The sequence below is a fragment of the Lutra lutra genome, chromosome 1 (assembly GCF_902655055.1).
Source record: "Lutra lutra chromosome 1, mLutLut1.2, whole genome shotgun sequence".
Classification (NCBI taxonomy): Eukaryota; Metazoa; Chordata; class Mammalia; order Carnivora; family Mustelidae; genus Lutra; species Lutra lutra.
This window is the reverse complement of record NC_062278.1, coordinates 213,424,763-213,449,776: the sequence shown is the minus strand read 5'-3', so window position 1 is coordinate 213,449,776 and position 25,014 is coordinate 213,424,763. Positions and strand designations below refer to the sequence as shown.

At 45.1% G+C, this 25,014-nt stretch overlaps 2 protein-coding genes across 6 annotated transcripts in view; one reads left to right on the top strand and one right to left on the bottom strand.

The window, feature by feature from the left end:
• The first annotated feature begins 1,423 nt into the window (after positions 1–1,423).
• CLEC17A (C-type lectin domain containing 17A) lies at positions 1,424–11,385 on the top strand. 2 transcript variants are annotated; one of them, XM_047700269.1, is made up of 12 exons: positions 1,424–1,516; positions 1,660–1,740; positions 3,383–3,415; positions 3,502–3,552; positions 3,636–3,677; positions 3,867–3,908; positions 4,696–4,836; positions 4,922–4,984; positions 6,671–6,766; positions 6,976–7,127; positions 7,977–8,086; positions 11,023–11,385. In XM_047700269.1, the coding sequence occupies exons 1-12, from the start codon at positions 1,477–1,479 to the stop codon at positions 11,153–11,155; spliced, it is 984 nt and encodes a 327-aa protein (XP_047556225.1). In that variant the 5' UTR covers positions 1,424–1,476; the 3' UTR covers positions 11,156–11,385. The 2 variants fall into 2 exon arrangements, with proteins under 2 accessions (XP_047556225.1, XP_047556233.1); XM_047700277.1 differs by lacking the exon at positions 3,383–3,415.
• Positions 11,386–19,188: 7,803 nt separating this feature from the next.
• ADGRE3 (adhesion G protein-coupled receptor E3) overlaps positions 19,189–25,014 on the bottom strand; it is a 46,478-nt gene continuing 40,652 nt past the window's right edge. For 2 of the 4 annotated variants that reach the window (XM_047700031.1, XM_047700056.1), the window contains exons 14-15: positions 23,337–23,505; positions 21,491–22,048 (exon numbers count right to left, since the gene is read on the bottom strand). In XM_047700031.1, the coding sequence (XP_047555987.1) occupies positions 21,884–22,048; positions 23,337–23,505 (334 nt within the window). In that variant the 3' untranslated portion in view covers positions 21,491–21,883. Of the gene's footprint in view, positions 19,553–21,489; positions 22,049–23,336; positions 23,506–25,014 lie in introns of those variants that run through there. The other 2 variants (XM_047700039.1, XM_047700048.1) reach the window with 2 other exon arrangements.

Sequence of the window (25,014 nt, the reverse complement as noted above, 5' to 3'; positions counted from 1 at the left end):
TAAGGAGCCTGATGCGGGGCTTGATCCCAGGACCCTGATATCATGACCTGAGCCAAAGGCAGACACTTAACGACTGAGCCATCCAGGTGCCCCTGCTGCCATCTTCTAAAAATTCAATTTGCCAGAGTCATGGAATGAGAGAAGAGAGGACTGATGCATGATCATAAGGCTGCTGGCCCCAAAGGCTGATGGCGGTCCTCTGGAGAAGCACAGGCAGACTCCCTCTTGGGAATAGTTCTCCAAATGGCTCCAGCCTGGTTATTCTACCGCCTTCACTTGGCTCACAGGAAACTCCCACATCCGTGCTGAACCCAAAGAAGCAGCCACTCTCCTTGCAGACTTTCCCCTGCAAGTCCATGCTTTTGCTTCTTGCTGTTTTAGATATGAGTCAAAACCTCATCCCTTGCTTTTCCCATGGGGTGAACAGACTTTTGTCTTTAATTTTCACTTTTTAAATAACTTCCAGTCAATGTCAAGCTCAGGGTGAAAAACTTGCCTTTGCAAGTTCTGTGTATCTGACAGTGGTGACCAGCCCCCAGTGATCCTTACATCCTGTTGTTAACACCCTTGTGCTGTCTCCCGCCATGACTCTGAGCTGGTCCATGTGAAAAGAATAGTAGAGGATATAGTTTGTGACTTGGGTGGCTAAATCATAAAAGGGCTCAGTGGCGTCCATCTTGGCCTCTGCCACACTGTGGGGGATGCTCAATCAGCCCTCTGGGGAGCACTTCATCTTGGAAGCAGATTCTTCGGCCAGAGCCCAGCCGTCAGAGACCCCAGCCCCAGGGAGCCTCTTGACTGCATATGAGAGATCCCGAGGCAGAACCACGCAGACAAGCTACTCTTGAACTCCAAGCCACAGAAACTGTGAGATAATACGTGCTTGCTGTCCTTACGCAGTCAGAGAGAACTGAGCCAGCGTCCTCTGACCTCACTGTGGAATGTGGGAGTACTTAGCACCTATCATGTCAACATTTTGTTGCAAATGTCACTTCCAGGAGACCTCTTTGTATCTTCTTTATATCTCTACATTGGCCCCTATCTTATCCCATTACTCCATTTTATTTTTAAACAATGCTTAGTGACTGCTGGAAATAAAATAAAAAACCAAACCGTATTTGTTTATTTCTATGTTTAGGCTAGTTCAGTGTCTGTCTTGTCTTGATGGAAAGTTCTATGAAGGAAGGAGCTTATCCATCTTTTCCACCCATGGCCTGGTGCTCGAATGCAGGGGTTGCTGTCATTGTCACATCTGTGCATGAATCCAAACTGGGAAAAAGGTGTGTGAGTGTGTGTGTGTGTGTGTGTGTGTGTGTGTGTGGTTTGGGTGGTTCCCCTTAAGGTGGATTTGCATGTACTTGACTTTTGATGAAAAAGAGAACTGAGAGAAGCCCCAGGCACCTGAGTAGGAGGCATAGGAGGCAGAAGCTGTCCAGCCCTGGCTCTGCCTCTTAGGATCCTGTATTAGCTGCAGCCATGTACATGTATACCAACTCTGGGGGCCAGTACCTGCCAGGTATGGCCCTGGCCAGGCTTGAGCTGGGGGTCAGGGATGATTGGGACCCAGATTACAGTATTCCCCACCCTGTGGCTGGAAACGGGGGCCTGAGGGACAGAGGAGGGAATGGGCTGGACTCTCACCTGCTTTTCCTCTGGAAGGGACCAGAGAGGAGGAGGAGGATGATGGTGATGACTATGAGAATATGGCGCCACCCTACAAGGACCTTCCTCCCAAGCCAGGTAAGATGACTTCTCTGAGGCCAGGTGAAGGAATGTGTGTTTCATAGCCTGGGGAAATCAGGGTCCCCAGGGGATGTTAGCTGGACATTATGGACACACAGTGAGCCTCCTGTGTACCCAGCTTATGCCAGGCACTATGTTGGTGGGAGTATATGTGTCTCCGGCTGACCTTGAGGATCTCTCTGTTTGAGGGGAGAGGCAGTTCTGAGCACAGCCTCAGGCAAGCAGGTTTGAGAAGGGAGGGACAAAGAGAATGGGGAAATCTCCAGGGGGAATTGAGTGGTGGGGGGATTGGCCTCAGAGGAGGGGCTATTGGAGTGGGACTTGAGGTATGAGTTGGAGTTTGTTAGGAAGAGATGTCCAGTAGAGAACTGGTGGGTTGTAAAGGTCCTGAGACATGAAACCTGGTGTTTCATAAAAATGTGAGTGGGCCAGTGGCTCCCCAGCATCCTTGCATTCACGTTCTGGGCCCAGATTGACCTAGTTCTTAGACTTGGGTGCTTCATGCCTGGCCCGGGACTCAACAAGAATCTGATTAAGTGGGTATAAAAATGAAGGCTTTAAAAAAAAAAAAAGTGAAGGCTTTGTGGTTTCCCTGAGCCAAATCCCACTAGGGCCTCTGAGGGTTGACTATGCTGTGCTGGTGTCCTTGAAGAGGGGCCATTCCATGTGGGGTGGGGTGCTGCATCCTCCACTTCTTTTTTTTTTTTTTTAAGATTTTATTCATTTATTTGACAGAGAGATCACAAGCAGATGGAGAGGCAGGCAGAGAGAGAGAGAGAGAGAGGGAAGCAGGCTCCCCGCTGAGCAGAGATCCCGATGTGGGACTCGATCCCAGGACCCCGAGATCATGACCTGAGCCGAAGGCAGCGGCTTAACCCACTGAGCCACCCAGGCGCCCCATCCTCCACTTCTTAATCCAGAGTCAGACCAACCTGGGAGGTCCCTAGGCACCATGGGGCTCAGACGGAGGGAGGAGGTGAACTCACTTGGCTGTTTGTCTGTCTCCCGGGTCCCACTTGGTACCAGTACAGTTCTTAAACCCACCACCAAGATGACTTCACCATCTGACCATCAGTAGTACTCCTTCCCCAAAGTTAGCCTCCTCCCCATCTCTAATTGCAGCCCAATCTCTACCCCATCTTTATTTCCAAATCCAAAGTCATCACCCTACTCCAGCAGAACTAAAACCTAACTGTAACTTCTTCCCCCTACCTCAGTGCAATGCAACTCCAGTCCCAATCTTTATCTCCATCACATCCTGACTCACAACCCTACTGCCGTGTCCATCACTGTCCCCAACCCATCTTCAACCCCATTCTTATCCCAACCACAGCCTTGACTCCAACACTAGCCCAAACTCACCTGTCTTTAACTTAGGGTAAACAATTGTCCCAATTTGCCCAGGACTGAGTGATTTCCTGGGATGTGGGACTTCCAGTTTTAAAACTGGGCAAGTCCTGGGTGATCCAGGATGGTTGGTCACTCTGTCTTAACCCTGTCCCCATCCCTACCCTCAATTCCATTCTTATGCTCAACCCTATCCCTAGCTTTCCATTTCATCCCAGTCCTGGTTCCATCCCTGCCTCTGATCTGTTTCCAACCCTCATACCAGCTCTAATCCTGAACTTCTCTTCTGCAGATTCAATGGCTCCACCCAGGCCTCCCAGGGCAGGTGAGCTGGGGCTGGGGGTACAGGAGACCCAGTGCTGGCTTTGTCCTTCTCTGGGCCTGAGCAACCATTCTTCCCCCTCCCCCCAGGAAATAAAACGGACAACCCCCCACTTCCCTGCAAGTCCCCAAAGATCAAAGGTGAGAATCTAGGGCTGGGGTCTTTTGGCTTACCTGGATGAAGCCCTGGTCTGTATAACCATTGTCTTTCTGACCCCTTCTAGGCCTGGACCTCACCCCTGTCCCCCAAACATCTCCTCAACTGGGTGAGCTGTGGGAAGACCTTTTAAGAAGCCTGAGAGGAGACACCTGGAAGTCTTCCCTCCAGTTCCCCAATTCTGATTAGAGAACAAATCAGATGGGATGAGGGAGGTGTTGATCTTGGAAGACAGAGTCTTTCAGCAGCTTTTTTCCCCCAGCAACTTTGAATCAACCTTTTTCCCCCCTTCTCCCAGGTGTCAATCTGGAGCATCCTCCGTTCCAGCCATCCCTAGCTAGTAAGTCCTCATGCCCTCCCTGTGGATCCCTATCTTCCCTCTCATGGTCACATGTATGCTTGAGTCAGACCTCTAGCCACAGAGGGAGACCCTGGGGGCAGAGAAATGTGTCCTTTCAGAAGCTCCTCCCTCTGAGTCTAGACCAGACCCTGAGGGATGCAGGGTGCCTGGCTGATAATTTTTAGGTCCCACCTCCTACTTGCATAAGGTATGGGAAACATTCTCTGCCTCTGATGCAAAGGTCCTAGAATGGGGAGCAGCTTGGGCAGGGGCTGCAGAAGAGTATAAGAAATGCATCATAAATGTTTGAAGCAGTACTGGGTCCAAGTCATGCATGACCTCTCCAAGCCCTCAGGTTACTTATTTGCAAACTGGCAATAATAATTACATCTGTGTCATAAGGGAGAGGATCCAATAAAATAACAAGGATATGACAGGTTGCTTGGCACACAGTAAGTTCTCTTTAGTGTTCTAGGTTAGGTTGTAGTTGTGTGAGGTTATGGTGATGGTGCTGGATTTGGAAGTGGAGATAGGAATGGAGATGTGGCTTCATTTGGAGATGGGGAGGGGCTACATTTGGGGAAGAGGTGGCCCCGGAGCACAGTAAGTGCTCTTCTGGGCTTCTTCATGGTTCTTTTCCCCTGACCCTCTCTTGCTGACCCCATCTGGTGATACAATCATGACCATGGATCTCTGTCTCTCTGCTTTTGGAGAGAGGCTCAAGTGTCTCTTCCTCACTCTCTGAAGCACTAATACTGGTCTCTTTGTCCCCATCCTTGTCCCCCAGTAACTCCAGTGTCCCAGCTCAGTCAGAAGTCCAGCTGTCCTGGATGCTATCAGGAGGAGAGACTGGTGGTGTACCTGTGCCTGCTGGTGGTGGTGTCTCTGGTCCTGGGCTGCACTGGTCTGGCTGTGACTCTGATTAAGTGTGAGTAGGAAGAGGATGGGGCATGGGGAGAAACTGAGCATTGGTCATGGGAGGACTTGAGCTCAAGATGTATTCTTCCTCGTAGACCAGGAGTTGGTGGAAGAGTTGAAGATATTAACCTTTCAGCAGATGGCATGGCAAACAAATGGTAAGTGGTTCCAATTGTCCCTTCATCCCACGCATATTGAACACTCAATGTGAGCCCTCAAACCCAACTCCAAGACCACTTCCAATCCCATCTTTGCCAAGACTTGTGTTAGGTTTTGGGGCAGAGGTAGGGTAGTGAACACCTCAGGCACACTTCCTGTTCTTGTGGAGTGTGTGTGTGTGTGTGTGTGTGTGTGTTTGTGTGTGTGTTTGTGCATGTGAGTCTAGACCTCCACCATCCAATATAGTGGCCAGTAGTCTTGAGTCACTGGCTATTGAGCTCTTGCAGTGCAGTCATTCTGAACTGAGATGTGCTGTAATTGTGAAATACACACCAATGTCAAAGACTTGCTACAAAAAAAATGTAAGATATCTTAACAATATTAATAACAAGAATCTTTAATATTGATTACTCATTGAAATTATACTTTGGATATATTGGGATAAGTAAAGAAATAACATTCAAATTAATTTTGCCTGATTCTTTTGACTCTTTAAAAACATGGCCATTAGAACATTTAAAATTATGTGTGTGGTTTATATTTTATTTCTGTTGGACAGCACAGTCAGGTATTGAGAACCATTTACCAAATTATCACTCAAATGAGTATAAAATTTCAAATCTCAATGAATTGTCCAAAGGAAAATCATTCTATTAAAAAAATATAATTTGGGATCTTGACCTTATCTTTGGGAGGTTCAATAAGGGCTTCTCTAGGGAAAGAGTGCTATGGTTGAGTGAGAGAAGAGAAAAAATTAATCAAGTGAGATGTTGAGGGTTTCAGGTATATGCAAAGGCCCAGTGGTAGGAGGCAACATCATAAGTACAAGGGAGGAGGATGGTGCAGTTGAACAGGTGAGAGGTGATGGTGGCTTGAATGAGAGTTGTGGCTATGAGGATGGAGAGAAGTGGGTGGAGCAGAAAGTTTTAGGAGGTAAAAGTGACTAGACCTGGAGATGGATGGGAATGGCAGTGAGTAAGAGGGAAGAGTGTCAAGCTGGAAGAGGGCATGTTTGTGTGGGAGTAGGGAGAATACACACATTAGTTGTAGCAAAGTCTTCTGGGTTGACATGGCCTTCACCATGTTTGTTGAAGTCTGAAAATTGTTCCATTCTATGTGCATGCTTTCTCTGCATATCTCAGATCAAGCCACTGTTCTGCCCAAAACCTAGTGATGGCTTCTCACTGCCCAGAGTCCAACACGAAACTCTTGGCTTAGCATTCAAGGACCTGGACATCAGACCTCACCCTATTTTGAGCTTTAGCTCCATGAAGTTCACCTTGATCTCTACCACAGCAGCCTTCCCCAACACACTTGCCTCTGTACCTTGGCTTCCAAGGCAGCCCCTGCCTGTGGAGCCTCCCTTTTCCGTTCACAGATACTGAGTCACCATCTTCCTTCAAAACCCACCTCCTCCAGGAAGTCCACCATCTCCACTCTAACCCAACTCCCAGAGATCAATGCCTCCTAGGCATTGATCTAGGACCACTCTAGGACCCTGAGCCACTCTAGGACTCTCTCTAGGCACTGCACATGTCATTTTGAGTTCTAGCAGCACTTACTAGAAAGAGGGTGCAGTGGGGAGCACCAATCTTGCTTCTGTCTTGTGTGTTTGCAGTCATTGGTGGGTGGGTGGGTAGATGGGGATTTGGGTTTCTAACCTTCCAGCCTATCTCTGCTAACAGTGACTGGCATGGCAGGGATAGCTGGCCTGAAGAAAGACATTGACCACATAAGAACTAACACCAACCAGTCCCTCCGAGAACTTCGGGGGTTATTAGGTGAGTGGGACTTGGGGAACTGCCCTGAGATGGGGGGCATGACAGAGCTGGCACATTGCACAAATCCATGGGGGTGATTCACACTGCAGTCTATCTGAATGGTGCTACTTGGAGTTGAGCAGTACACAGCCTGCACAACTCTATATGGCACACCATGTACATGACCCTGGCTCTGGGGCCATTCTGACAGCATTCTGTTCTGTCTCCAGATTGTACCAGGGTCACCTGCCCAGAGGGTTGGGTCCCTTTTGAGGGAAAGTGTTACTACTTCTCCCCAACCACCAAGTCATGGGATGAAGCCCGGAAGTTCTGCCAGGAGAATTATTCTCACTTGGTCATCATCAGTAGCTTTGCTGAACAGGTGATCTATCCATTCTAAGCCCTTGAGAATCAGTGGGATTCACATATCCTTCCCTGGTCTGGATGGAGAGAAATTGGAATTGCTTTTGAGCCACTAAGACTTTTTTTAATAACAAGGTTGTGAGGACATGCCCTACTTGAGTTTAAATCCTGTTTGTGTTTCTTATGCTGAGTCTCAGTTTTTTCTCTAACCTGGAGATATAATAATGGCTATCTCTTAGCACTTTCTATTCTCCAGGCTCTATTCCAAACATCTTATATCTTACATTAACATAGTTACAACCCTGTAGGTTAGTGTGTGAGTCAGGAGAGGTTATGTTATGCTAAAGTAACAGACAGTCCCCATAGCTCAATGATGAAAATGGAAGAGGCAACTCTGAAAGCTTCCACTTACTTGTACTCACAAAGCAAGTCACATGGGTCCTCCTATACTTTTAGGTGGTAGGGAAATAGTTCCACCTGTGGAGGAGAATTGGCATTTTGTAAGCAATTGCAATGATTTGAGGCTACCATGGTTAGATAGCAAAATGCTTTGTACATAGTACATATTATTTGTACTTTACAGACAAGGAAACTGAGGCACAGTACATTTGAGAAACTCGCCTGTGGTCACTTACCACTAGCGAGTGTCAGAGCTGGGATTTGAGCGCAGATGTTTGCATGGTTTATCTTTCCCCATCATTTTATTTTATCTGTGTCATTATTTTCAAGTGGATTTCTTGTAGACAGAATATAGTTGGATCTTGTTTTTTAAATCCAGTCTGACAATTTCTAGCTCTTCATTGGTGTTTTTAGACTACTTATATTTGATGTAATTAAATTGATGGCTGAATGGAGTTTGTACTTGCAGAACTTTGTGGCTAAGGCTCATGGCTCTCCACGGGTATACTGGCTGGGGCTGAATGACAGGGACCATGAAGGGGACTGGAAGTGGCTGGATGGGTCACCTGTCACTCTGAGGCAAGTATTGAGGGTTCTTGGGGTCTCTGCTCCCTGTGGGTCTTTGTGCAGTTAGAGCCAGAAGATTCTCTAGAATCCCAGGCGAGGGCGGATAGAGGCGGCCGAAGGGTGCTTTTTTGCAGATAGGGCTTCTGGTCCTTGTACCTTTTAAATTTTCCTCCATTGCAACATCTCCTTTTGGCACAACTGCTCAAATACATCAGGTCCCCAGGTCAGTGGGTAAGGGGGAAAAAAACAAAGGAAGGGTGGTGATAGGGCAGGAGGAAGAGGAAGTTTCTGATATGCCAAGAGGATGAGCAGGATCTCTGTGTCTGTCTCTGACTCTCTAGACTTAACATACATTAGCCCATTTGTTTAATCTTTTTAATAATCCTGTAAGGAAAGTACTGTTATCAACTCCATTTTATTTTATCTTATTTCTTGTCATTTTCCATTTTCTTATCATTATCCATTTTCAGGATGAGGAGACTGAGGCACAGAGAGGTTAACCAACCTACCTCAGGTCAGAGAGCTAGCAGGTGGCAGTGCCAACCAACGTAGCTTTAAAGTCTATATTCTTAGCCATTATACTTTTTCAAGGAGTGTATATATTTGTATTTTAAGTAAATGTTAATAAACTGCCCCTCATAGTGGTTATACCAATTTTTTTTAAATTAAAAAAAAATTTTTTTTTTTTAATTTGACAGAGTGAGAGAGATCACAAGCAGGCAGAGAGGCAGGCAGAGAGAGAGGGGAGGAAGCAGGCTCCCCGCAGAGCAGAGAGCCCGACGCGGGGCTCGATCCCAGGACCCTGGGATCATGACCTGAGCCGAAGGCAGAGGCTTTAACCCACTGAGCCACCCAGGCGCCCCGTGGTTATACCAATTTATTCTTTCACTGGCTTCACTATGCTTTTCTTCTTCAAGAGTTCGTCAAGCTTTTATAATTTTTGATAGCTTAATTATAGGTGAAAATGGAATCACAATATAGTATTAATTTGCATTTCTCTTATAATGCCTGAGATGGGGTATCTTCTCATACATTTAATAGCCACAGATATTAACTTTTCTGTACATGTTTATTCATATCATTGGCATATTTTTATATTGGGAATTTTAAAAAGATTTTATTTATTTATTTGCCAGAGAGAGAGAGAGAGACTGCACACAAGCAAGGGGAGTGGCAGGCAGAGGGAGAAGTGGGCTCCCCACTGAGCAGGGAGCCTGACACAGGGCTCAGTCCCAGGACTCTGGGATCATGACTGGAGCCAAAGGCAGACATTTAACTGACTGAGTCACCCAGGCTTCCCTATATTGGGATTTTTTTCCTTATTGATTTCTAAGGACTCTTTATATATTAGAGATATTGGTGTCCTGATGGGAATCTCATTTTTTTTTTAAAGATTTTATTTATTTATTTGAGAGAGAGACAGTGAGAGAGAGCATGAGCTAGGAGAAGGTCAGAGGGAGAAGCAGACTCCCCATGGAGCTGAGAGCCCAATGTGGGACTCGATCCCGGGACTCCGGGATCATGACCTGAGCCGAAGGCAGTCGTCCAACCAACTGAGCCACCCAGGCGTCCCGGGAATCTCATTTTTTATTAAAGATTCCTGGAAGAATGGGGCACCTAGGTGGCACAATTGGTTAAACATCTGACTCTTGGCTTCAGCTCAGGTCATGATCTCAGGGTTGTGAGACTGAACCCCCTGTCTGATTCCACACTCAGTTTGAAATCTGCTTGAGATTGTCTCTCCCTCTTCCTCTGCCTCTCCTGCTCATGCTCTCTCTCTCTCTCCTTCTGAAATAAATAAATAAGTTTTCAAACAAACAAACAAACAAACAAACAAACAAACAAAATTCCTGGAGGAAGGCACAGCTCTGTGAATAGAGAAGGCAAAGTGTGATGCTGTGGGTGCTCAGCTCAGACTCCTGGTATGGGCTGGTGCAGCCCTCCCCCAGCAAGGGGCACTTACTGCTAAAGGTTCAGGGTTATGCTCTCTAGAGAGTTGTCCTCAGGGGAATGGGGGCCTGCTCAGCTAGAAGGTTACTCCACTCCCAGTGGGGTCAGCCCATAGCCAATGAGTGGCTGAGAGAAGCCTGGATCCCTTGTCACACACTGGGATAACTCGGTGGTGCTATTCATATTCCCGAGCTCCCTGTTGGATCAGGCTGGGGCGAGATCAGACTGAACCCACATCCCAGCTCAACGCCTCCTCCTGCCTCATCCTACTTCTCCCAGTCCTCTCCTGAGAGCATCCCTTAATAAATCCCATGCACCTAAATCACCAAATCAGGCTCTGCTTTAAGGGAATGTGATCCAAGACACTACAATACCTGGAAGGTTGGGAGGATTGCAGGGGCGAAGGAAGGGTTCTTTGTAAGAGGCAGAAACTGATCAGATGCAGGAAAGGGATTCAGGAGCAGATTAACCCCTGCTAGCGGGAGGTGGGGCTGAGTTAAGGCAGACAAGCTGGGGTGAAGGGGATCATGTGGTAGCTTCAGGTAATTCTGAAAAGCTGAAGAGATGATTAGGATGGAAGAGACGTGAACCATGAAGGCCTTTCCTCCTCTCCACGCCCCCACCATATTCTTTCTTTAATTAATAGACTTTGTTTTTTACAGAAGATTTGAGCAGAAGGTACAGAGAAATGTTTCCTATGTTCCTTCTCTCCTGCACACAGTCTCCTCTATTATTAACCCCTCGCATTTTGTGTGGCACATTTGTTACAAGTGATGAACCAATATGGATACATTATTATGAACTAAAGTCCATCGTTTACATTAGGGTTTACTCTAAGTGCTGTGCATTTTACTGTTTTTTTCCCCCCTTCATTCTACTGGTTTTGACAAATATGTGACATCATGTATCCACTGTCACAGTATCACATATAATGCTCTGAAAACCCCCCTGAGCTCCACCTATTCATCCCTCCCCATGCCCACTTTTCCTCCCTCCAGCTTTTGGGACCCAGAGGAACCCAACAACCTCTTTGATGAGGACTGTGCCAGCATGAACAAAGGTGGCACCTGGAACGACCTCTCTTGTGACAAGACTACGTATTGGATCTGTGAGCGGAAATGTTCCTGTTGAACCTCACAGCTGAGGGTGGGTGTGACTCTTTATCCAGTGCTCCTTGGCTTTTGGGGGTGAGAACCTTCTGCCCTTCCACGGAGGCCTGCCTTTCCATGAGCCGACATGGATATAGCTAAGACGGAACCAGGAGCTTGGATATTACGAGCCCTCTTGGGTGCAAGTGAGAGCATTTCTACGGTGAGGATTTGAGGGCTTGTTCTTTTTTGTTTCTAATATTTATTTATTTGGGAGAGACAGTGAGCAAGAGAGAGTGCACACAAGCAGCGGCAGAGGCAGAGGGAGAAATAGACTCCCCTGCTGAGCAGGGAGCCCCACACGGGGCTTGATCCCAGGACCCTGGGATCACGACTTGAACTGAAGGCAGACACTTAACTGACTGGACCACCCTGATGTCCAGTGGGCTTCTTCAGGAGGATGGTGTCTTAGTTCGTCAGGCTGCTGCACCAAAAAACTAAACTGGGTGGCTTATAAACAACAGAGATTTATTTATTGAAATTCTGGAAGCTGGGATGTCCAAGATCAAGGTATAGTGTGTAACGAGGGTCCATTTTCTGACTCATAGATGGCCATCCTCTTGCCGTGTTCTCTTATGCTGGAAGAGGTGAGAGTTCTCTAGGGTCCCTGTTATAAGGGCACAAGAATTCTACCCCCATGCCCCTAATCACCTCCCAAAGGCCCATCACACTGTGGGTTCAGATTTGGCAAATGTATTGGGTGAGGGCCCATAATGCAGTCTGTAGCAGGTAGTTTACTGGAGAGGGACGAGGTCTTAGAGATTGTCTCCAAGTTCTGGGGTCTGAGGAAACTCACCAAGTCCCTGATCATGGCTCTTAGGAAGCAGTGCTGGCCTGGGGGCTCTGGGTCTGACAATGACTGAGTTGGAGCTGAAAACTCCCTGACTCTTCTGGACCGTGGTGTGCCTGGACAGGGCTCCCAGTAGGAGAGCCTGTCTGATGTGGAGCAGCTTCTGGGAAGCAGGTGGGGAAAAATTATTCTTGACAGGCAACTTTCTCAAGGTCTCAGGTGCGGTTTGCCCAACCTATGTGGCAGAATCAGGCCTCTGCCAAGATGTGTCCTATGAAACTTCTAGAAAGGCAGACCAGCTGAAAGGCAGGACTGCACCCAATGTGTGGTCAGATTCCCAGGACTGCAGCAGAGCTATCTACCCTCCTGTGCCTTTAGGCTGTTTGTCCTTTGTAAAGATCTTTGAGGAAGTAATTCACTTTACTTCTGAGCAGACCTTGCTGGGCTATCAGCTCTTGCAATGTTAGAACTCAAAATGTCAGCTCACAGTGTGGTCCTTGGCCACTGTGTTGGTTTTCTGGGACTTTCATAATAAAGCACCACAGACTGGCTTAAATGAGAGAAATTTATTATCTCACTGTTCTGGAGGCTGATGTCTGAGATCAAGGTGTTGAAGAGCTTGGTTTCTGGTGAGGCATCTCTCCTTGACTTCTAGATGACCCTCTTCTCCCCATGTCTTCACATGGACTTCCCCTTGTCTGTATCTGTGTCCTAATGTCTTCCTTTTATGGAAGGTCATATCAGATTAGGGCCCATTGTAATGGCTTCATTTTCATTAATTACCTCTTCAAAGACCCTACATCAAAATACAGTCATATTCTTGACGTACTGGGGTTAGGACTTCAACACATGAATTTTGGGGGAGATGCAGTTCAGCCTTTAATACCCACTAGTTGACTGGTGCTCCTCCAGTGATTATGATAATAAGAAGCACCCCCTAGGGGGCTGGTACTATCCTGCAGCTGAACAGAAGTCGACATGGAAATCCCTTTAGACAATCCCAGAGTTGTATCCAAAGGTAGATTGACATTCTCCAAACTGATCAATTTATTGATCAACAACTATCCTTGATGACTAGAAGAATTCTTGCATTGACTGAGAGCCGGTGATCATGGCAAGGAGGTTCTGAGCAGAGGGGTGGTGGGGGGAGGTTAGCGTTCACCTCATTTCCTGTTCCATCTCTACTTGTCTCCTCCCACCTCCACACCTGCCCCAACTCACCAGTACTGAAACTAGCCCCCTCAAGTAGACTACAGACTGCAGAGTGGGTGGGCATCCTGTTCTAAACCCTCTACCCAAGGGGGCTATTGGTCCAAGTGACTGTTTATCTGGGTCAGGGGAAGTTTCTGTATCTCAGAAGAGGAAATTTCATCTTCCCCCAGTGTGTTGAGAAATGGGGAAATGGGGCTGTGGTCACATCTTTGAGTCATGCTGGGGGCGTTCCACAGTGGAGCTGGCTCAAACCTATCTTCCTTCCACATCTCTCATGATTGTCTAATTTTGGGTAGAGAGATATGTATGAAGGAGGTCCCCTTTACCACTTTGGGTCCAGGAGAGCAAAGGTTGGGCATTCTTGGTAGATAAAAATAACAAAAACCACAGTTTATCAAGCATGTATGGTGTGCTAGATAGACACAACAGCTCCCACTGAATCTTCACAATGACTCTGTGAGGTTGGAACAATTACCAACCCCATTTTATAGCTGGGGAAACTGAGGCTTGCCCATTATCATTTAGTGAATACATGCAGAGCTGTTATATGGACTCAGTCTGTGCCTACAATACTTGATCTCTTTCTGCACCATCTGCCACCATTCAAGGGACTGTCTGTAAACCTGAATTATTCCTGAGACTCCAATCTTGTAGCTCTTATCTTGGCTGGCACTTATGGGAAGAGACAAGTGTGGTGTGGTGGAACAGACATCCTGGGCTGAGGTAGGAGACTAGGAATGGAGTTCTGGGTCTACTGATAATAATCTGTGTGGCTCTCCTGGGACTATTATGATAATGCAGGTGAGAGAGGAAAGGGACCAGCTAGGAAGAAATTTAATCTATTTGAAGATAAAGCTAATGGGGTTTGTGGATGGATCAGATAACGGGGTGTGAAAGAGAGGAAAAAAGAATTACCCCAGGGGCGCCTGGGTGGCTCAGGGGTTAAAGCCTCTGCCTTTCAGCTCAGGTCACGATCCCAGGGTTCTGGGATGGAGCCCTGCATCAGGCTCTCTGCTTAGCAGGGAGCCTGCTTCCCTTCCCCTCTCTCTGCCTACCTGTGATCTCTGTCTGTCAAATAAATAAAAATGTTAAAAAAAAAAAGAGAATTACCCCAAAGTTTTCAACTTAATCAACAGGAAAGATGGAGTTATTATTACCTAGAACTGAAGGAGAAAAAATGCTTATGAACACATTTATTTATTTAATAATTTAAAAAAGATTTTATTTATTTATACGTCAAAGAGAGAGAGAGAGAGAGAACAAGAGAGCGAACACAATCAGGGAGAATAGCAGGCAGAGACGGAAGCAGGCTCTCCGCTGAGCAAGGAACCTGCTGCCCGACTCAATCCCAGAACCCTGGGATCGTGATCTGAGCCAAAGGCAGATGCTTAACGACTGAACCACTCAGGTGTCCCTACTTATTTAAATTTTTTAAAAAAGATTTATTTATTTAGAGAGACAGAGAGAAAGTATACAAGCAAGCAGGGGGACGGGGTGGAGGGAGTGAGAGAGACCTCAAGCTGACTCCCTGTTTAACTTGGAGCCCAACACAGGGCTCAATCCCAGGACCTTGCGTTCCTGACCTGAGCTGAAATGAAGGTTCAGATAGTTAACCTACTGAGTCATCCAGGCACCCCCATACATTTATTTATTTATTAAGTTTTAAAATTTTTAATTTTTTAAAAGATTTTATTTTTATTTATTTGACAGAGATAGAGATCACAAGTAGGCAGAGAGGCAGGCAGAGAGAGAGGGGGAAGTAGGCTCCCCGCTGAGCAGAGAGCCCGATGCGGGGCTTGATCCCAGGACCCTGAGATCATGACCTGAGCCGAAGGCAGAGGCCTTAACCCACTGAGCTACCCAGGTGCCCTGATTTTTTTTATTTTTAAGTCATCTCTATACCCAGTGTGGGGTTCAAAGCCACAGCTCTGGGATCCGGAGTCACGTGCTATGCCGACTAAGCTGGCCGGGTACTCCTGAAGGCGTTTAGACTTAGGTGGTTCGTGAACTCTTGCTGAAGTTCAAGAATGGAATCTTGTGTACAGCAGATGTGGTGGTCATGGCATACTTAGATCCTTGATCCTCACATTTTCAGCAACTTCTAATGGCCAGCATTTGCCACCAGAGTCCTCCTGGTCTGGCACATGGCAAGTGAGAAGTACCAGCAGGAAAATGCTTTCTGGAAGAGCTCTCAACCACAGCCTGGACTCTGTGTACACATCCCCCAGCTACCTCACCCCTCAGATGAGATGAGTTTAAGGTGTATCCCCTGTGCTTACCCAGAGGCCCCCCCCAGGATTGAACTTTCATTGCCTACTATGGTAGCCTGCTCAGTAACAAATCTTTGAACACATCTTGTACTGGCTGCCTTTCTTTCCCTGACTCACTTCTTCACCCTCCTGCTGGTGTTTCCTGGGGTTATCTCCAAAATAAACTACTTACACTTGAATCCTTGTCTCAGTGTTTGCTCTTGGGGGAACCCAAATTGAGACACTCTGGAACAGGAGAGGACAGGCTTGTGATGTGGTTCTGGTTTGCCTGGGATGGAGGGGTTCCTGGGACATGGGACTCTCAGTGTTAAAGATGGCAAGTGCTGGGCAGACTGGGATGAGTTGACCACCCTTATAGGATAATGCAATCCCAGGAAAACCAAAAGAAGAGAAAGCTTCCAGAAGAAAAGGGGATCATGCATATGCAGATCAAATCATCATATTGTACAACTTTTATCTGTTAATTAAAATGGGGAGCGAGGAGATTGGGAAGCAAGGAGGTGCCAATAAATCTGGAAAAAAATACCTAGAAAAAAAAACCTGGAAAAAAATACTTGATTATAAGATAAAGAGGACAAGTGGAGTCAACTGTGACCCAAATGTCAAGTTAGAAGAGATTGAGAAACCTCCACCCTTAACACTGAGGACGCATTTGGGACGGTGAGCCATTCCTGGGTGTTTTGGAGCCAGAAATGAGACCATAGTAGCTGAGCAGTGAGGGGGTGGGAGGAAGTGGGGACAGCAGAGCATAAACAACTTTTCTAGAATTTTGACTGTGAAGAGAAAGGGAGAGGGAGAGGGAGAGAGAGAGAAAGAGAAAGGGAGAAAGAGAGGTAATTGCAGCAGGGAGGATTTTTTGGGTAGAAGGAACTAGAATGCCTGCCTCCTACTCTTCCCAACCCCCAATTATTCTCATGTCAGATCTCCTGGGACTCTCAGACAAACTTTTTTTTTCCTTCCTAATTTTCATCTTTTGGCATTTTGCTATTTGCTTCGAGAGAAGCAAATGTGGTCTTCTAAGCCACTAATGAGGCTCCTGACAGTGACCACACTCTTCTTTAATTCATCCAGAAAAATTTCCCTTTTTAATTATACCATTTTTATTTAGTTCCATAAAGCGTTTTGGTGCTGTACTCAAATCTCCTTACGTTCTTATCTTATTGTGTTCAATTCTTATTGGAATTATTCTTGTTTTAAGTTGTCTACCTACTCCAGCAGCTCTGTTTGATGGGTGTCAGTTACATTGGTCCATCCTTTTCCCACTTGCTAAAACCCTTCAATGTTGTCATTTCTTCTTGGGGCTCAGACCTGGGGGTTGAGAACTCTAAGCAGGGGCGGCTTCCCAAGTGATGGAAGGAGATGGATTCTCCATCTCCTTGGCACCTCCTTGCTCCCTTCTAGATTTGGGAGAAGGATTCCTCTTGGAGACAAGAGGGATCACTCACACATGGGGAGACACACACACACACACACACACACACACACACACACACACACACACGGGATTGCTGCTGGTCTATCCCAGGAGGTCCATGTACCCCTGTGTGCCAGACTCTTCCTGGAATGATTGGTGTCTGATCTTCAGCCTAGAGAACTCTTCAGCTTATCTTGGGACTTTCCACCTGGTGCATGGCGGAGACATTTCAACCCCAGATTTTCCTTTGTGGACCCCCCAGAGATACGACCCTCATTCTTACCCAGCTGTCATTGGTCCCAGAAGACTTTTGCTTCAAAGAAGTAGATATGTTAGTGTAGGGGGTAGAGAGGAATTGAGAAATGTACAAGTGGCCATTTGAGAAATATCTATTGTTTCTCTTTCTTTAGTACAGGAGCCAACAAACTATAGCTTGGTTGGGGGGTGGCATCAAATCCTGAGTGCAGCCTGTTTTTGTATGGCCAGTGAGCTAGAAATGGTTGTTATATTTCTAAGGGGCACTCACACACATATATACTCTGAAAAGTCAAAGATATCTGTTATCTGGCCTTTTGCAGAAAAAGTTCCCTGATCTCTTTTTAGCATATTTAAATACCACTGGGAGGACCAGGAGAGAGGACATCAGAGAAGGGGAAGACTCAAGACAGAGAGAGGAGGTACCAGTGGCGAAATGTCCCCAAACAGGCAGGAGGGGATGAGCAAAGTATAGATGGAAGGATTAACCTTAAACAAGAGGAGAGACTCCTTTGCTGTCATAGAAGAATGGAAGAGAGGAGTATGGGCATTGACGAGGAAAGGAAGCAAGGGTGGGTATGTATGTGGATATTTGTAAAGAATATTAGGAAGCTGAGGTAGTTTCCATCAGCTGGTGTTTATTATCTCTGTGAAGTAAGAGACAAGGTCTTCTGCCTCACATAAAGGGAAAGGTGATGAGGATTGAGGGAGGAAGTGAAAAACTGTAACCTTCCACGAGGGGAAGTTGACTAGGGATAAGAACAGCAAGTTCCAGGTAGCATGGAAAGTCTTGTTTAGATCAGAAAGCATGTATTTATAATAACTCCAAGATGAGTGAGTCTGGGATCTCACTGCCCTGATGGAGAAGTGGTTAAGAGATGTGGTTTGTTCATAAAGAAGGATGCTTTGGACTGCAAGTACCATTACCTGACCCAAAGGGGCTTAAAAATAAGGACTTATTTGTCTCAGATAGGAGGAGAAAGTCCAAGGTTTGATTCAGCAGCTCAATAATGTCATAAAAGCCCAGATTATTTAAAAAAAAAAAGCCCAGATTATTTTCATCTTTTCACTCTTCCATCCTCAGTATTTACATGGTACCTTCTCTCCAAGCATATTATTGTGTAGCAGCCCCAAACAGGAAGTCATGAGCAGGCTCTACTTGATTTGTTTTTGTTTTTATCAAGGAGAAAAAGTATTTTCCAGTAGGTATTTCTTATATCTCATTATCTAGAGTTGGTCCAAATGCACCCATCCTACAACAATTTCTAGGAAACAGGAAGAGAGTCTCTGTGGTTAGTTTGGGCTAGGGTTTCTCGACCTCAGCACTACTTTAGTAAACCCTTTAGTTTAGGGATTGATAATCCTTTGTTGTGTGTGTAGGGGCTGTCTTGTGCCTTGTAGGATGTTTAGCATCATCCCTGGCCTTTACTATATAGATGCTAGTAGCCTTCCCCACCTTTCTCTAGTCGTGACAACAAAAAATGTCTCTAGACATTGTCAGATGTCCCTAGTGGGGGGAATCACTTCTAGCTGAGAATAATCGGGCTTAACCAATCTCATCTGGCCCCCGTGTCCAAGCATATTGCTGTCCCAAGTCTGCAAACAATGATGGTTCTGTTAATAAGGAGCATATGTTTGGTGGAGACTGCTGAGCAGACAATCTGCAGTCCTGCCATTGTTGGATTGTTTCTGGATTGAGGTGTTTCCAGGTAGTTATGGAATCAGAATGAGGGAGCAAGGTGTTGAAACTATGGGAGAAAATCATTTGACATGGTTGATCATGAGATTTGGCCTGTATAAGAAAGGAGATAAATCTGATAGTTTAGGTGAAACTGATGGTCTGAAGGACCGGATGAGTTTATTTTTTATTTATTATTATTATTTTTTAGATTTTTATTTGTTTATTTCACAGACAGATAACAAGTAGGCAGAGAGGCAGGCAGAGAGAGAGAGAGAGAGAGGAGGAGGCAGGCTCCCGGCCGAGCAGAGAGCCCGATGCAGGACTCGATCCCAGGACCCTGGGATCATGACCTGAGCCGAAGGCAGAGGCTTTAATCACTGAGCCACCCAGGCGCCCAGGACTGGATCAGTTTAAAGAGCAAGGTCAGGATGAGTGAGTGTAAGAATGCGAGGAAAGGCGTTGGAAGGGGCCTCCTTGTGTACAAAACATCAAGGGAGTATTTGCCCATTATTTGGGCATCCAGGGATAGGAACTGGCTGAACACATGATAGTGAAGAGAAATCCAATGAAACACACATTAATTGAGAGCCCAACATTTCAGGAAGTAAAGGCTAAACCTTTCCGCTCCAAGGATGACTTCCATAATGATTTCCCTTGACTTCTTCAGCTTTATTCCTCACCATGCCAATCAGATCCTAGGGTGTGACTTTCCACATGGAATTGAATGTTCTAGTCTGAATATTTTCTCTTCACTTGCTCTGGAAAAACATCCGCCCACAGAAGGTGTTTAGATTAAAGGTAGATGTAAGGATGAAACAAAACAAACCACAACCACCAACAAAAGAGAGAGAAAGGGCAGAACTGGAAGAATGTTACCGAAGGGGTAGGTTCTTTGCCGACTCAATACCATTCACCAAATAGCCAAACAACAAAAACAGTATTTGATGGCAAGCAGGTGATTTATTCAATGGCCAGAGAACAGCAGCGGGGGAGCTTACGTTCTAAAGGCACCTTTTCCCCAGTTAGGTCATTGTTAGGATTTTATAGGGTTTGGGCAATTAAGAGACTGGTAAGCAAGCTGATCGGGGTGGGGAGCTTCAAGGGAGGGGGAAGAGGTTTCTAGGAATCAGAGTGCCACCTCTGTTCTTCTCTTAAATGAGCACAGTGGGGTCTGTCCTGTTGCTGGTGGGTGTGTTTTTTGTTTTTACAATTAGATGGTAATGATCTTGGGGTCATTTGGAGGGTTAACATGGCATCTGAACTGGATCAGACTGGTCAAAAACTGGTCAAAATAAAAAAAATTATGGCTTGTTCAGAGCTTGTCAGTAAGTCCCTAGTGACAAAAGCTCCATCCAGCATTCAAGGATGACACGATCTAGCATTTTGGAATCCTAGGTCAGGTGTGGACTTCTGCAGCTTATATGGGAGGACTTCTCAAAAATCCCAGATGAAGAATTCTTCTTTTTAAATTTCAGGCACGGTATCCTCCTCTAGAATTTAAGTTGGTTTTTGTCTATGAAGAAAGTCCCGTGAAGGCAGAGACTGTGTTGGTCTTGTTCCTTTTGTAGGTCCGTTGCCTACTACAGTATCTTGATGCATCGTAGGACTCAACAAATATAGTTTTTACCACCCACACGTTACAGCTTGGTTTAAAAGCCCCAAGTCCCACAAGAAAATCAGTACCTCCTACAGCAACTCATGAAGGTAGAGGTTCTTGGCCTGGTTGAGGAATGAGTCATTGTATGCAGACAGTCCAAAGCTATCATTCCCCTCCTACTATTTATGGTTCATTCACAGAACTCCCTGCCCAGTCAAACATGACTTTTTCCACAAACAATATTGCCTGGTTACACAACTGGCCTTTCAAGGTTTGGGAATTATTTTGGATTATCTGAGATGCCTTTCAAAGGTCATAGTCAACAGCCAGCACCTTTTACAATTTTACTCTTATTGGGAATGATTAAACCTTATATTTATAAATTTTTTTTCTGATTGCTTGACATGCCCTAAGCCTTTTATTCCTGGTTCTGTTTTCCTTTTGGTCCTTTTTGAAAGATTTAGAATGAATTCTCCTTTCTGTCCTCCAAATAGGGATAGATAAGTTTTTAGTGACTCAGTATCTGAGAATATCACATACTAGCTCAAGAAAAGTAGAAGACAATATGTTGGAAATTTCTCAATTTTGTTCATTTTAAAAACAACACATTCTAAGACTCCTTGGCTTGCAGATGTAGTGGGTGTACACAGGGGAGTATACAAATGAGACTGGAAAATTTTTGTGGATTATGAGTTTTGGAGCCCAACTTGCTCATCTAGGGGCATGCCTTCTTAAAGAAGGATATGTTCTCATTTTTCCAAAAAGATAAATAAAGGACCACTGTAGAGAGGTACAAGGTAGTGCATTGAGCCCAAGTTAAATCAATGGAAGAATGGATGGATACCAGCCATTGAGTTCCACAGAGGTCTTCTTTTTTTTTTTTTTTAAGATTTTATTTATTTATTTGACAGAGAGAGATTACAAGCAGGCAGAGAGGCAGGCAGAGAGACAGGAGGAAGCAGGCTCCCTGCTGAGCAGAGACCCGATGTGGGACTTGATCCCAGGACTCCAAGATCATGACCTGAGCCGATGGCAGCGGCTTAACCCACTGAGCCACCCAGGCGCCCCAGAGGTCTTCTTTCTAACAGGACCATTTCCTTTCCCAGGAAGGTTCCATTATTCCATGTACTCCTCCCTTATAATTATGTAAACAGCTGGGGTGGGGTCCCTCTCTTTTCTATGGTATCTACCAACCCCACTGGGCTTATATTCACCTCTCTACGGGATAGCAGGATTTCAGAGGATGATGACCCCTGTGCTATGTCAGAGATTGTACGTCTCCCCCACAGAAGATTCTACTTTAGATGGTAGTGGTGCTGGTGATATGTCTTCCCCTGTTTCTTTGTATTACAAAAATATATACACAAGCTAGCTTAAACACTATCAGTAATCAGGGAAGAGTCACTGAGGAACAATACAGTGAGAATGGGGAATGCAAGTCAGATCATCAGGAAGAGCTCTTTGCCATTCCCTCTGGGTAAGGGAGCTCATACTAAGACAGGGAGAGGGGATTTGGGGTGTTGTGGGGAGAAGCATTAGAGTAAGTCACAAGCCCTCTTACTTCACTGGGTTTTGAGTCAGCGCCAAACTTGGTGGAAAGTGTATAAGCCTCAGACTCAGATTTAGATTTCGTGATCTCTCCAAACCACTTTCGGACCTGGAAGATCAAAGAAAATACTGGAATCATTTTTGTTAACATTGGTGAAGAGAAAAACCAGTGAGTCAGGAAGAGAATAAAGACATTATTAAAAAAACCTTTCCCTACAACATGGGGTATATATGTAAAAAGGAATATTATTTATGGAGACTTAGAAAGGAAGGAAATTCTGACACAGTCTACAACATGGATGAACCTTGAAGACATCATGCTGAGTGAGAGAAGCCAGGCACAAAAGGACAAACCCTGTCTGATTCCACATATATGAGATCCCTATAATAGTCAAATTAGTTGAGTCAGAAAATAGAATAGTGTTTATCGGGGACTTAGCAGTGGAGAGTGGATAGAAGAATGGATATATGGATAGACAATGTGATAATATAAATATAGCACAAAGGTAATCGAAGTGATTGGGATATATGTGTTCACTGCATAATTTTTTTAACTTTTTGGATGCTTGAAAATGTGCATAATAACATGTTGGAAAAGTTAACTTATTATGTAATGCCATCATAGAGCTATTAAAACATATTAGTCTGGAGAAAATACTGTCACATGGAAATGTGTTTAAATTCATGTATTTAAGTGGTGTGGCAGATTATGGATTTCATTTCACTATGGATTTCAATTACTCACTCCTCTGTCATAGTATTACACCCTCATGGTGGGTGGAAGCTTCTTTTCCCTTGACTTTGGGTTTAGACATATGACTTTCCTGATGAGTATCAGTGGAAGTGATCCAAGCAGGACCACAAGGCTTGAAATGGCCTTGCCTTGTAGGGCTTGTTTTCTTGTGATTCAGCTATTGTCATGAGAAGAACATTGCCTAGGTTGCTGCTCCCTTTCTGCCAAGCCTCAGGATGAGTCACAAGGAGCAGATCTGAACATGATCTGTGTTCTGGGGGCAAGCCAAGCTGAACCCAGACAAGATCAGCTGAACCTCAATCAACCTTCAGACTTGAGTATGAGAAAAGTAAATATCTGTGTTTTGGCTCCTGAGATTTTTTGAGGTCGTTTGTTACCCAGCAATAGCTGACTATTACAAGTGGGAAAGCTGAAGAAAAACATATTTCCTTGATGTAGCAATTATTTACTTTCTGAAAACTGTCAGTAAATTGATGTATCTTACAATCAAGAACAGCTTAGAGTAGAGAAGATTGGAGAGTGTTTACATATGGCTCAGAGCTCCTATGAAAATTTAGAGAACATAGATTTAAATGTTCCTTAATGCACATACCTCCAAATAGTTCTTAACTTTATGACAATAACAAAAGGGGTCATTGTTTACCTGCTGGCTGAGGAGGCAGTAGACCAGGAAGATGAAGACGCCCTGCAGGCTGTTGATGATGGTGAAGAGGTAAGCCATGACGTGGGCAGCTGGACCCACCTGCAGGATGCCCAGGAACCAGGTGCAGCCCAGGATGAAGAGCTGAGCTGTCGCTTTCAGTGTCAGCATCCTGAGCAGCGTCATACACAATGATGTGAAAAAGCTAATAATGGCCACGGATACCCTATCATGTAGTCGTCGATGGTGAGGATTCTGGAGCTGGACTGGCTGGGTTTAAACCCAAGGCAGAACTAACTGGCTTGTGACCTTGGGCAAGTTTCTTGAGCTTTCTGTAACTCAGTTCCCTCATCTTTATAACAACCTTATTTCTCAGGGTTGTTGCCAAGACTAAGTGGGATTTTAACATAGGAAAAAGCATTTAGGAAAGTATGTAGAACAAAATTAGTACATATATAAAGCATTCTAAAACTGGATGCTCTTCATCTCTCTCATCATATCATTTATAGATAGGGAGGCTTTTGAGGCAGATGTGGTGCTAATTAACAATTACAATGGGACAACAGGCCTGACTGTCCCAGGCAGACTCAGATATAAGGTCATCTTACTTATGTCTCTATATATCCCTGATTAGAATATATAATAATACATAAGTGAGAAAAGCTAGTTGGAGAGCAATTTGTGTAGTGTGACGCTATTGGGTGCATGCCCGTCTGTTCTACCAAAAATTCACAGCCCAGAAAAAGGTCTGGGGAAAATATTGTACATATCATACAGTTTGTTACATCTGGCTTCCCTGAGAAGTGGAAGTAGCAAAGAAAGGGGGGAGTTAACCACTTTCAGATTTTACTTTATATATATATATATATATATATATATATATATATATATATTAAAGATTTTATTTATTTGACACACAGAGAGAGAAATCACAAGCAGGCAGAGAGGCAGGCAGAGAGAGAGAGAGAGGAGGAAACAGGCTCCCTGCTCAGCAGAGAGCCCGACGTGGGGCTCGATCCCAGGACCCTGAGATCATGACCTGAGCCGAAGGCAGAGGCTTTAACCCACTGAGCCACCCAGGCGCCCCAGATTTTACTTAGTATATTTTAAAAACCTTTAAAAAATGTTTAACAAATGCACTATTTTTGTGATTACAATGAAATCAACAACAAATTGCATGTTCACATAAAACTAATGCTGCAAAATGAAAAAGTCCTCATCGTTCAAAATATCATGAAATAATATCATGCAAAATATATTTTAATCAAAATCCTTCCCAAACCTATTGCATCTTGTGTTATTTGGCAGAAATTGCTGTTTCCCCCCCCATTCTCCTCTTCTTCATTTTAGAGCTGGATGCTTCCTTTTTTTGAGTTGTACCAAGGACACATGGCTACCTAGTTAGAAGTCTCTAACTTGCCTCTTTCTGGCCTGCCTTGAAGGTAGGTGTCACTGTGTGGTCCAGGTCTAGCCCTTGAGATACGGGCAGATGTGGAACATGCCCCTTCTTTCCATGGATGGGATACTGGCAAGAAACATCCTGGGGAATGTGGAACAACAAAATGGAAAGGACTCAGGTCTCTGGATTACTTTGTGGAGTCAAGCTTCCCTGCTAGCCCTGGACTGCTCACCTCTAGACTGTGACATGCAAATGAAATAAACTTCTATTTCACTCTTTTTT